The sequence below is a fragment of the Semicossyphus pulcher genome, unplaced genomic scaffold (genome assembly GCF_022749685.1).
Source record: "Semicossyphus pulcher isolate SPU_LCO1_2020_fin unplaced genomic scaffold, fSemPul1.0.p SCAF_17, whole genome shotgun sequence".
Classification (NCBI taxonomy): domain Eukaryota; kingdom Metazoa; phylum Chordata; class Actinopteri; order Labriformes; family Labridae; genus Semicossyphus; species Semicossyphus pulcher.
In genome coordinates, this window is record NW_027211681.1 from 27287091 (window position 1) to 27300657 (window position 13567).

The 13567-nt window shown below is 41.2% G+C and overlaps 2 protein-coding genes across 2 annotated transcripts in view; one reads left to right on the top strand and one right to left on the bottom strand.

Moving 5' to 3' along the window:
* Positions 1-83: 83 nt before the first annotated feature.
* Positions 84-10143, bottom strand: mrpl45 (mitochondrial ribosomal protein L45). The gene is made up of 8 exons (XM_069666603.1): positions 10066-10143; positions 9202-9397; positions 8107-8224; positions 7785-7883; positions 5893-5941; positions 5639-5788; positions 3866-4039; positions 84-547 (listed from the first exon to the last, which is right to left on the bottom strand). Exons 1-8 carry the CDS (start codon positions 10126-10128, stop codon positions 449-451), a joined length of 948 nt encoding a protein of 315 aa, XP_069522704.1. The 5' UTR covers positions 10129-10143; the 3' UTR covers positions 84-448.
* Positions 10144-11270: 1127 nt separating this feature from the next.
* Positions 11271-13567, top strand: part of npepps (aminopeptidase puromycin sensitive) — a 29514-nt gene continuing 27217 nt past the window's right edge. The window contains exon 1 of the mRNA XM_069666061.1: positions 11271-11581. Within this exon, the coding sequence (XP_069522162.1) occupies positions 11279-11581 (303 nt within the window). The 5' untranslated portion in view covers positions 11271-11278. The remainder of the gene's footprint in view (positions 11582-13567) is intronic.

A 13567-nucleotide genomic window follows, 5' to 3' on the forward strand; every position in this document is an offset into this window, starting at 1 on the left:
GAAGAGAAGCAGATGGGAAACTTTATTTTTGTATTTCCTGAGGTCAACGTGCAGCATATTCATCAGAGAAATAAACCATACAATTTCTGGAGATCTGTACATTTTATTTATCACGTGTGCACATCAAGTTAGTCTCATGAACAACACGGGGAAATCTGAGGGCGTGAATAGAGCCGTTATAAATCCAGACCAGTGTGTTGTTATCTGCTGCAGAGGAAGAGGCAGCTCTACTGGCTGCTGGATCCAGTCGTTTGTTCAACCTAAAACTCACCTGCTGCTTCCACCTTTCATCCGCCAACAGCATTTACAACAGATAAGAGCCTCCAAAGGAAGACTGGTGTCCTGCCAACGTGGACAAACTAACCGGCCACAGCCAAATTTTAAACACTGTTTGGCTCAGATAAAGTCCTACTGTGGTTTGATGAAATCAGCAGCGCCACCCAGTGGTCTATTTATTCCACTGAACCGCCTCCGGTTTGGGAACTTGATAGTTGAGGGCGTCGAACTCTTCTCCCGGCTTCAGTTCTGGACCAGGAATCATGAGAGTCTGAAGGAGTAAGAGGAGCGGAACAGTTACAGTAAAATAAATTGAAACACCTACACATAAAAAATCTCTCAAGTTGCAGCTCGAACAGCACTGGAAACAACTACTTCCACAGAATATCAGCCCAACAGAACCACGCTGGTGTAACTGACTCCTGCACTCCCCATTTGTGTCACTTTATATTATTTTATTTTATTAGAAGTAGGAAGTACTAGGAAGCTACTTACCCTATTTTTTAAAGGAATTGTTTTTATTATATCTCTGCCTAATAGAGCTAAGTACATGTCGTTATTGTCATTGTGCAAGACAACGAAACAGCGAAGCATCTCCCCGAGCTGCGTAGTGCAGAATAAGACGAGATGAAATAAGAATAAAGATTAAAAAACGGAATAAAAGAAAAATAAATAGTCGGCAGAAATATACAAATAGTTAGCTACTTGTTAACACAGAGTAAAGTACAGCGACAATCTATATCTTCCGGCACCGGTGTTGTCATATGATTTGGTAGCCCGAAAGACGCACAGGCAGCTTGGAGTTCTAGTCTCTGCCTTCGCTTGTATCTGAAACTAGCAACAGATCTACCCACAGCGACAACGACGTCCCAAAATATGATTACAGGGGATTTAATGGACGAGGATCCATTTTGCAGTGTTCTGGCTGACAGGATATTCATTTAAATTTAATTAAGCCAGAGTATACGCCACAAACATGCAGCAGAGGAGGGTAGAGGCTGCGGAGGCTTTTGTGCAATGCATTCTGGTGCATGTAGGCAATGCCAGCAAGACTCAGGCACACGTTTTGGAATTTGTAGCTTCCATTAATCACATTTGATGGAATTGATCTGCTCGGTGCTTGAAAGCCTCATTAAACCACGTGCTGTTTTTTTTACCAGTCATTGCTCTCTCAACACAAGAGAGCCATAATTTGGGCAAGAAACGGACTACAGCTGGTGTCCTGCCTTCATCTGTCAGTCCGCTTGACAGATGGTAATTGACAGGTGGCTGAGGCTGAAATAACTAAGAAGAATGAGTCAAACCTCAGAGGTTCGACCAAACAGATTTTAAGATATCCGTAGCATTATGCTCCTAAGAGCTGCAAGTTATTTTAAAAGGACTAAAACACTGAAAAGAGCCGGGGAAAAACATCTTATTTTTCTTGTGGTCTTAATGGAAGTAAACGGTGGGAGGAAACTTTCGTCTTTGTCGTCCCTTTAACAACAAGACTTAATATTTAACACCTTCCAGGCAACATTACTGCTCCATCTGTCCGGTATATGTGACACCCAGCAGGGGCTGACTCACAGAGTTAAGGTGATTATATTCTGCTTTATGCAGAGCAGCATGTAATGCAAGTCAACGTCTATTTCAGTCTTACGTTGTGGAGACTGGCAGAGGCAATGAGGAGAACTATCCCAACACTTTCCTGCGTATCTAAATATACGATGGAAATGTGTTCATGACATAGTTGATGGGATGAATGTGGATCTGCATGAGTGACTGCTTCCCTGCTCTGCTATGCAAATAAACTAGTACATCTTTAACCGTTGCAAAGACAAAACGCTGAAAGGAGCGCCTTCTCAACTTACGTCTCCTGTTTAAAAGGAGAAACTGACCCCTGGTAAAAACCACTGTCGGTCAAAGCTGGTGTTAATATATATAATAATATTTGAAATTGGCGCCATAGCTGTGAAAAAGTTGTACAAACAGCTCGTGGTTTCGCCCGTTCTACAACACCCAGCATGCATTGCACCCTTCCTATGAAAGAACGGCCCAGTGAGAGACGCTGGAGTGAAATACGACCGTTTGGCTCAGAGCGGGACAGAAACTGAAACACGACGAGAACATACCGGTGGATCGTCTAAAAACTCTTCAGGTCTGCAGTCGACATTTCAAACCTGACGATTCTGAACGAGACACGACATCGGAGGCGTCCTTGAGTGAGGAAGTGTAGTTTAACAAGCTCCCTTACTAAAAAAATGTTGATGGTGCTTTTAATTTCTATCTTTGTATTTTGTTTTGTCTACTGAAAATAAAAATAAAAGAATAGAAAAAATTGCGTCCGCCAGATGACACGTTTTATGTAGTCTGGTGGAGGTTTTCGTGGGCCCATTGGAGAAGTGGATAGCGTCCTCCAAAGGCACAGAGCGGAATTACATTTTTTTCCTACCATAATGGCGTTAGCTCCCCGTAATAGCATGATAGGACTGAGGTTGAAAATTGGCGAACTGGCCCTTTAAGAGGAAATGGATACTAATGAGCACGACAATGGCATCACATTTACGTACAAACAAAGAAGATGAAGCCATAACAACAGGGAGACTGGATTCTTGTGGATGGAGAACACATGAAACCAACTGTTGCAATGGTTCGGACCAGTTTTTAGGCCTCACATAGCAAAAACAAACGTTTACTGAGAAAACTAAACTTCGTGGAGGCGTGGCTGTCGCTCTGTCCGTCTGTGACAAACACTATTGTAACTTCTGCATCTTTATGAGACGTGAAAGGGACTTCACAAATGTGTCGTTGTGTGAGTGAGAACAGTCCACTGTGTCGCTGCTGTATCAGAGCTGCAGGTGTGACGGAGGGCGGAGCAGACACACAGACACACAGTTCAGCCTATAAAAGCTAAACCCTGTCCCTTCCTGCGGCGTCGTACGGAGGTGTAGGCCGGTGAGTTTGTTGTCTAACTGCTGTGAAACAATCAGACAATAATGCCTTATTTCTCTGTTTCACTGCTTTATCTACATTAACGGCGCTCGCTCTCTCCACTTCCTGTCTATGTCGCTTGCCCACAGCAGCTTTGGGTTAAAAATCTGACCATAGATCTGTTGTTTTTTTTAAAGCTTTAGGTTGTATCAAACATAAAAAGACCATCATGAGCTTCATAAATGTAGGATTCATTGCGGGGCAGTCGAATTAAACTCCATTAGTGTTGACAAAGTGTAACTCATAAAAGACATCTGCGTAAACGACCTCCTGCCACACTGTGGAAGTTCAACAGCCCAGTGATCATGAGTGCAGACAGCAGCAGTATGTGACGGTCACCAAACAGCCTCAAATTAAGAGGAAGAGGCCAAAAAACAAAAGCATCAAAAGAAAGAGGAAAATAATTTACTGCATGAATAAGAAAATAAAAGCTTAAAACACTAAAACATACTGCACTGATCTTATTCATGTGGTGATTAAAGTGAAGTATGAACTGGCCAGTTAATAAAGGTTTTTTAATGTCCGTTTGACAGGAGATTGTGTGCTGGACCTCTGCCTTCCTCTCACTGAAAGATGTATAAAAGATGCTCTGAGCCGGTGCCGAGTAGAGGGTCACCTTAATAATGGGGTCTTTGGCAGGAGCCCAGGATGGCACTATTTTTCCGTGTAACCTCCATCGGCTGTAGGGGTTGACGAGATGTCGTTCAATGACCAGGTACTCCAAGACGTCCTTCGGCTGCTCCTCGCTGCCCAGCATCAGCCTCCCGAAACGGTCGTAGATGGCCAGAGTCTGCAGACGTAAAGACAGTTCAACCCAGATGCAAACCCCAAAACTGCTCTTGAATTTGGAGGACAGACAGCCCACACTGTTATTTTACAAGTGAACAGGTCACTTTAAAAAGTTTTGGAATTGCTCCATTAGATTGCTTCAGCTGGCAGCAACTCGTTGGGCTGTAATGGCAAAGATGTAATCCTTTGGGTCAAATGCGCTCGATCAGCGTAAGTCCCCCAGGCGCTCGTTGTTTCCACTGACAGGCTCAGATTGTTATTCTAAGTGTGTGACAACATTACAGAAAGGATCCCTACAGAGATAGACCTTTTTGTTACAGAGGAAGATGATTTCTTTAAACCTGAAACAGACGTTACATGGCTCTCTTCAAAGACACCAGACTCCACTGACAAGATCTGTCATTTTAGCTCGCAGAACACAGGAGCTGCCTCCACCCGTTTGTCTGTGTTATTGGATCCAACTTAATCTCTATTTACAGATTCTACATTTTTATATGGAGGGAAGGGACGTGGATTTCTGGGAAGGGAAGTGTTCTGTTGAACTACGCTTGTTCGAGTAATATTGACCAATCACGAATCAGCGGGCTGCAGCATATGCAGGAATAACAGGCGGAACGTAATGACATCCGGCTCCATTAGCATCATCTGACGACGATTTAGCTTCTTATTAATCTCTATGAACAGACATCTGCATGCTGACAGCTAACCATCTGTTCTAGATCTAACATTTTACTTGAGATGAATTCCCTTGAAGCTCAGCGTTCAGATTTCCCGACTTCCTCAAATGCATCAGATCGATCCGACCACCGTTCAAAAGCTTCTGAATGTCTAAGACCTTTTCAACCGGCTAAAGTACAGTAACGACATCACCGAGTCAGAAACACATTTTTTGTTTTGATAATTTTGTTAGCGAAAGTGATGATTGAAGCGGCATTTCTCCAACATCAGTTTGCAGCGGTGGTTAAATCCGGTCCACACAAAGACGTAGTTTCAACACATTTCATTTTTCATACAAAAATCATGAACACAGGGCTGTGATGTTAACAAGAAGGCTCATAAAGGGAGCAGCTTGAAACATTCCCCACAGAAGAGGAGAAAAGAAGACTGAGCATGTGCAGGAACTTCGGCTGTGCAGCTCTGACTGTGAAGGCTGAGCGTCCCCCGGATGCTGACGGAGGTGATTAATACTTGACGCACTGACGTGTCTCAGGAGCTGCTGCTGATGCGACGGATACGAGTGCTTGACCCTGACGCAGCTATCCTGGGATCGCATCAAACTCCGTCCGTGTATTTAATATTTTTCTCGTTGGTGACTGTGATGCACTGCTCACTTGTACATCAATCAATCAACTCCTGTGTCCTGCCAGGTAAAATGATGTTTTCTTTCAATGGAGTCTGGTGGCTTTGAAGATCACAATGTTTCTGGTTTTAAAAAAAAGAACTTACCTGAATAAAAAAGTCTCCCTGTAGGGATTCTTTCTGTTATCTAGTCAGACATTAAGCATCACTATCTGAACCTGTCAGGTAAAGACAAGCACTGTGGAGGACGTGCTTTGATTAAACACGCTTTCAAGGATGTCAGTTAACACACGAGTCGTACCTGTTTGGAGTGCATGCGCACTGTCACCTGGCCGTACAGGTTTCCTTTGGTGACCATGTCGGGGCAGCGGGTGTGGACCACTTTGGGCGGCTCCAGGGACTCTATGAACCTCCAGCGGATCGTCTTATAACGGTTCCCCCGCGTCATCTCCTGCACACATTACAGGGGCGTGGTGAGAAGAGTGAAGACAGCACATTCAAGTGATAAAACTAAACTAATGAACAACTTCAGAAGCACATAGAGGAAGAACTCACAGGATAACACCTCTCCGTCACCAAGGAGTGGAGCTTCTCCTTGTTGAAGCTGCAAAACAAACAGCACATTAATCGTCTCTCTCTAAAGCTCGTTACCTCGCGCAGCTGGAAGTAGACGTCTCAGCTAGGAAACAATTGCTTTCCAAAAATCTTGTACTTGTAGTCGATTTGCTTTGGCAAGGAGAGAAGTGCATGAAAGGTTTTAAACCAAGTTTGTATTTTATAAAGTTATAAAATTAAAGTTGTAATTTTAAAAGCCTTGTTAAATATTTTGTGTCTTTTGTTTCTAACAAATGTAAAGAAATGTACAGATTTAATTTGATCACTGATAACACCAAATGTCACAGTTTGATCAGCAGATCAAGTTAGTCCAATTTAATTTAACTTAATTTCTATCTAATGAAGACGAGCAGTTGAAAGCCCACAAAAAAAAAGGAAAGTCAATTGGTATTATTTTTCATCAAAATCCTCATATTTTTTCAAAATCTTGCACATTCCTGCACAAATTATAAATCTCTTTCATTACACTTACAGATATCAATATAATATTCACATGTTATATACTTCAAATAAAATCAGATCCCGTTTACGAGTAGGGTGTGCCTGCACGTTTGACAAATAAACGCTGGTCCAATTAGAAGCTGGTTTACATGAATGCATCTGGTTTTCTGTGCAGTGAAAAAGTCTTTTACTTTCACTCAAACGCCACACGTCACATTTACTGTGGCACGGTGAAAACAATAGGACTTGAATGCTTTCAGTTGTCAAGTTTGCTGAAGAAGATTCAGGAGAAGCAGCAGTGAGACACTTCTGTGATTCCAAGAGAGAAAATTATGTCCGAGAAAGACGCTAGAAAGGCCGGACTGACAGGCGGGAGTCTCGACGCCGGTCCCAAATAAAGGCTGAGTTCATCGCCTGAAGCAAATAAAAACTTTGGCTACTGATCGAAGTTTTACGGTAATCTTCTTTTATATTTCATTTGACAGCAGTTGTGCTTTTCAGTTTAGTTTGCCTTGTATGTGTTAACCTACTTCTGAACATTGAACTGAAAGTTTGTTTTCATTTTAAAAGTTAAACCACTCATTTTATTGATTATCTTAGTTAGGGATGCACGATATTGGATATTTTCCAACCCTTTTTACCGATTTTAAAACCGATATGTTAGGCACATGTTTTTTTCCTCCTAATTGCAGAGAACATCTCGCCGTCGTGGAATTGATATCATGCCTACTCTTATTGTAGCGGCCAAAAGCTGCCACACCGCAGACATCTTGCACCGTTCTTCACGCTTGACGGAAGAGGCGTGGTGCAGGCAGTGCGCACGCACACTCACGCAGAGTTTATGTTGTAGCATTAAGTCAAGCTTTTTTAGGGAATCATCGAGCATTTAGGCAGAATTAAAGCGATGTTTTATTGCCGGAAAATATCGGTAGAAAAATGACTGCAGATGCCGATAACGTGCCGATAATATCGTGCATCCCTAATCTTTGCAAAGCAAGTTCCCATTTGCAACTTTTACCCTCAAAATGTACAATGACTGGAAAACATGTATCAGATCAACTTCTTTAAGTAATAAGAAGGATGTTAAAATAACTGGACTGGACTTCGATTAATAAAAGGAAAAAGAATCAGAAAGTCCCGTATAACTAAAGCTGTATTAGCTCATTCTTGTTTCATGACCTCTTCTCTGTGAAGTAAGAAGAACAAGGTTACATTATTTCAAAAAGGATCCTCCCACTCTGCAGCAACGCTAAAGGCAGCATGAGTCCCCCTCTCACTTCTATAACAAATGTCTCACTGTAATAGTCAGCGTGAACCCTCCCTGACTTTGACTCTCAGAAGAGCTGTGTCAGCCGGCGCAGTGAAGTGAGAGACATGAGTCACATTCTTACTGTGTCAGGGCGTTGTGAGCCTCAATAAAGATCTCTTGAGCTCGCTCGGCAAAACCCTTTGTTGTGAACTCCGAGTCGTGTTCTTTGATTTTACGAATCCTGTGAGAGAGAACATGAAATAAAAAGGACACACATTCAGTTGTCACATTTGCAGTAAAGTGTATCATCTTAAGATGTTTTCCAAACAGCTGAATTGAGGTAGTAAGAAAGCTGTGTCCACTTTCTTAAATACACAGCCACACCAAACCCAATTCTTTCCAACAAGTTTGACTACAAACACATCAGAACAGGAACAACCTGAGGAGTCAGGAAACGATCTTACGCTAGCTGTGATGCAGCGGTCTGTCGTATCTGCTCAGTTCGTTGTTTCAGGCCTTCTTTAGACAGACTGGAAAGACGAGCGTCGCCCTCCGGGGGGATGTAGGGGTCAAAGATTCCCGCTAAAGGGAGCACAAAGGAGTGAACTATTAGTATGTAGGACTTCCTCCCAATCAGGGGAGATATTGCACTTTGATTAACAGAAAATATGACTCAGTACAATCCTGCGTACAAATTAACATTGGACTGGATTCCATCACAGACATCTGTTTGCAAGTGCAGTTAACAATCCGCTTTAAGATGGTGTCTCTAAATGCTACCACAATTCAGACTTCACAAGTTGCTAATCAGACTGTAAACAATGAGCAGCGCACAGAAAAGGACGTCTTGGCAGGAAGTCCATTATCAATATATATATATATATATATAAACAATTACTCCACTAAAAGCCCGGAAAAGTTGGCCGATGCTCCCAGAGGCTATAGCCACATGATAGCTGATGGGTTCTGAACTTCCGAGGTATGGGCTCTAAATAACTGAGAACAAATTACTTATCTAATGATAAGTAGGAACAGTTAAGGAATGTGTCCAGTAGATTTCTTCAGCCTGTAGCTGTGAAGTTGACTGTAATGGCAGCAACATAATCCCTGTGGCGTTATGCTCCTGGTCAAAGTACGTCAACTAAAAATACTTGTTTTCACCACTGACAGACTGAGCCACCAGACGCCATAGACAAAACAAAAACTATGCCTTTAAGAACAAGTGCGTTGCTACGTTTGTCTGAATTATTTTGCTACTTTAATGTTTTAACTGATTAGTTTGGATCCAACTCCTTATTTGTGTAGGACACAATGACACAAACAAACTAAGTCACTGTAGCAGCTGTAGGAGAGTAAATTCTGTGTAGTCTGTTGGCTTTGAAGAGGGCGGTGTAACAGCTGTTTCTGTTTTCAAAAAGGATCTTACCCATTAACAGTAAGGTCTATCACTGTAGGGATCCTTTCTGACTTAGACTAGAATTGTGGAAATATAGGGCCGATGCTTGAAAATACCAATATTATTATTATATTATATAATATTAATAATAAACGATACTTACCAGAACAAGCGATGTTAATGGGCCTCTCGAAGTATTGCTGTCTGAAGACAATGCCGGCGGCGCGGGCCTTGGCCTCTGTGTTCTCCACACTCTTCCCCTTTAACCCCACTGCTGGAGGGATAAAGTACCGCTTCTTGGTCCGGACTGGGAGGAAAAGTGGGACAGGATGCCGCACTTCCAGAGACGCCTCCGCATTCTGTGAGAAGAAGGACAAATTAGTGTTTTGTTTTTTATAACCATCAGAAGTGTTTTAAAAATGGGTTAAATCAAAAATCACTGACTGGCACCTGCATTAGGTACATTTGTATAATATATAACACAATCCATAACAACAGCTCCGCCCTTAATTCTCCTATTCCAAAGCTTCTGTTTTGGTGACACATTAAGAAAGACAATTACTCGGATTTATGTTTATTATTAAGGTCATAGTGTTATACATTACACTAAAGGGTGTTCCAGATAGTTTGCAGCACTAAGGTTTTTTAATTGGGTGGACAAAATATTAGAAACACTTTCAATATAAACACAACAAAATCTTGAGATAAATCAAACATTTTACTTGTAAGGTTAAAATCATTGTTATAGTAAGTCTATACTTATTTCAAATCGTATAATTTTGACTCAGCTATTTTTAGTTATTTCTAATGTTTCATCCATTGTTCTTATTTAACCTGGTGAGAATAGTCTTCCATGTATCTATGCAGAGGATAACGTCCTGACGGTTAGCTAACGTTAGCTAAACTAGCCCGGTAAGGACTATGTGCAGTTTAAGGCGCTAATGACGAGCAGAAGAAACGAACTGCTTCTTCGACATATGTGCTGTCTGTGTTTAATAGAGAAATGCGTTATTTAATGTCTCCGTACCTTCAAACTGCTACATGTTGCTCTGTGAAGAGCCACCAGCGTCCTCCTCATGGGCATCGCCATCTTGCCACCATTTGACAGAACGTAAAAGCGTTTTCCGGTTTCCGCTTTCAAAATAAAACTTTCAAAGGAACGAAACCAACATACCCCTACAATATCAACTAGTCATGAAACACTTCAAAACAAAACTGATGGATGTAGGAAAGAAAGAAAGCTTTGCAATTCATCCTTTCTAATAATGGTGCAAAATGTGATGTACATAGTGTGATACATTTGCGATGAAGCATTTCAAAACCCGTTTAAGAAAAAACCCCCGATATAAAGTAGGCCCATTAAAAATAGATTATAACCTATAACAACTATAACTTTAACCATTTCGAGGCGTCTGTTTCGTGGTTGAACTCTATCTTCAAGTCCTGTCAGTTTTTTCACTTAAATTTACAATTCACTTTCATTCGGTGCTTACAATTAAACTTCAACAATTTAAACTATCGAAACGTTTCAACAGCAATCTTTCAGCAGAATGCACAACCCTTATTTCCTCACGAAATGTATCATTTTCTAAGTAGGTTTTGTGTTTCAATTGTTTTGGTTTTTATTTCTGTTTCGAATACTTATCCATAAGTGACAAAATGTCAAGGATAGCACAATGATGTCCGATATCTTTTGCCATTGTGGTCTTTGATATTTGGACAGCATTAATGCAGGAGTCCAGGCGCTTACACAGCATCATACATTAAATCAAATCCGGGCAATAAATACAATATGTACATGAATCTAAAATCGATCAAAATTAAACATCAAGAAAAAAAGAAACACGCACAAATAAACAAATATGTTTAAGGACTTCCGCCTTAACTGATTTTTGCTGATAAAGTTTTGACTTCAACTTTATTACATTTTTTACTTAAAGTGAAACTATGAGTTGACTCAACACTGGCATTTAAACCGATATGACCTTTTTCCCCCACTATTTTAACTATTTCAGATTTTCACCAGCCTGGGCTGTAAATAAAGTAGCCATTTTTTTCGTTAATCCTTGCCTTAAATGCCTTATAGGAAAATTGTTATCGTATTTCATTGCTCACGTTCAGCACGCACGCTGAAACGTGATGACGTCGTGTGTCTGTAGGTCGACGCTGCTTAACTTCAGTTGTTTGGGCTGTCTACGAGGACAGAACTGTAGCTGGCAGTGCTGAGAGGGTTTCAGTTGATGTTGTTGCTCCTGGGCCGCAGGGTTCCGCTGTCATTCGTACACAGACTCACTACCTGCTGTCCATCCTCACTGTCGAGGCCCGTTTTGGTCAGCTCTGCACTAATAAAACTCAGAGCTATAACTAGAGTTACACACAGCACCGTCTTCGTAAGCGCAACCGGCCAAAATACAGGAACCATGCCCGAAAGGAGGCCCTTCGTACGGTTACCAACTGACGTTTACCCCGTCAACTATGGCTTATGTCTGAAGCCCGACCTGATCGACTTCACTTTCGAGGGCAAGCTGGAGGCGCTGGTGGAGGTACGTGAACCCGAGCGTGTGGCTACATACATGGATGGATTTGTCTGTGCATGGCGGGGATCTTGTTATGTAATCTGACCAGCTAACGTTACTAGTAGCTAGCTAATTTGCTGGTTTGACTGATGACGGAAAATCGTTAGCTACTAGCCAGGTAGTAGCGACCTAACGTAAGCTGTTGGTGTTGGCAGGCGTTAGCTAATGTTAACATTAGCTGGCGGTTGCTAACTAGCTAATCGTTTCTTATGCTGGCCGAAGGAGACCTATGAATGGGAAAATAACGACTGTGTATTTCTGTGACTAGCCACATGCTAAATGAATCTAGCTAACACAACAGTCTCATAGACAGCAAAAGACTTGCACTCTCATGTTAGCTTAGCCAACGGTCTCATATCGTGGACATTAGCATGCTAACAGCGCTTGGCAGTGCGCTTAACGCGTTTCAAGAGCATTCTGTTGTGTGCCAGCAACGTTAACCCTTTGTAACTGCAATGCATTACCACCAGTCACTATCAATCAATCGGTTATTGATTACTGAAGTTGTTTACTAGCCAACTAGCGGCTAGCTAAAGCTCACTGGTGTTTGCTAAATCATGGCAACATGATGTCGCCCCCTCCCACCCTCCGCCTCACTCACTCATTCAGTTCAACTTAGTTATATGTTATATATAAACATGCTCTGACCTTAAAATGACTCGTGGTGAGTGAATCATACGAAGTTGTTTGTTAAATTGAGTCACAGAGGAGTGCCCAATTACATTGTTATAATTCTGCCTTTCTGGTTCGCCCATCAGACTTTCCAGGTAAAATGGGGCAATAGTTTTTCAGCCCCATGTAGGTTAGGTAATTGTGTCAGACAAGAGGGATTTTGTTGCCGGTTCTTTTTTACCTTTTATAATTATGATCTGGCCTGGCTGGGAGATATGGCCAAAATCCTATATCACGATATAAGATTTTTCATATCTCTATAACGATATATATCACAATACAGCATGTTTTCTGGTCATTTAACAAATAGTTAGTCTATATGAAATAACCATATGACAAAGCCTATTTTTGGATAATCCTGTGTGAATTAAATACTTGACCAATAAAAAGTACAGTGTTTCCGTTCAGTCCTTTTATGGACGTTAATGTTTACGTTAATAAACAGTGCCTCCCTCTATAGTTCACTCCAGGTTCACTCCCACGCTCAAGGATTAGAAAGTAAAGTGTTGTCCTTATCTTTCGCACCAAAGAGGACAAATGTTTGAAATTCCCAGACTTTAAATCGTCTGATAATAATCTTTGTCTGTAAAAAGGGTGAAATGTCTTGGAGATTAAATCAGAGAACAAATGACAACTGATGGTGAAGGTATATTTATTTGAAGGCAATGCTGCAAGATGTAGCACAAGCAAACATTCCTCATGCAGATTTTATTATAGTCTGCAATAAATTTTGAATTGAATATGCAAAATAGCTCCTTTCAGGGCCACTTTTGTGAAGATTAAGCTATTGTTAAGACAGTCTCTTGGTTGAATTTGTGGAAAACATACTGCATATGCTTATGTTAGTTAGCTTTCAGTTTCCTTAGTAGGTTAGTGAATCATTTAGTTTCCCTTTGGCTTTATTTTCCAAAGTCAGATAGATAGTAGTTACTGTGTAACTAACACAGATCGCAAACATACCAGCCTACTTTGCATTTATTTCAGAGATATTCTTTGTGCTTACAGTGTGTAAAAATTGCTCCACTGTGCGGGCTCAGACACCTGTCAGCTTACTGTGCCAACACCTGTGTCTGGTTGTAAACACTCACTCAACACAAGTTATCAGAGCCATCAACACAGACCACATCGTTATATACAATACTTCTATGTTAACTGACACCTTTGAATAATGTGTTTATACTTTTATTTAACAAGAAAGATCCCATTTACTTCTAAGAGTCCTGGTTAAGATTGGTTGAAATAAATAAACACGAATTAAATAAAAAACAGTTTTGTATAGCA

Coding starts and splice junctions, on each gene's coding strand:
- mrpl45 (XM_069666603.1), bottom strand. CDS start 10,128: ATGGCGATGCCCATGAGGAGGACGCTGGTGGCTCTTCACAGAGCAACA. Junction 7,884..8,106: donor ACCGCTGCATCACAGCTAGC/GTAAGATCGTTT, acceptor TCTCTCTCACAG/GATTCGTAAAATCAAAGAAC. Junction 548..3,865: donor CCAAAGACCCCATTATTAAG/GTGACCCTCTAC, acceptor TTACTCCTTCAG/ACTCTCATGATTCCTGGTCC.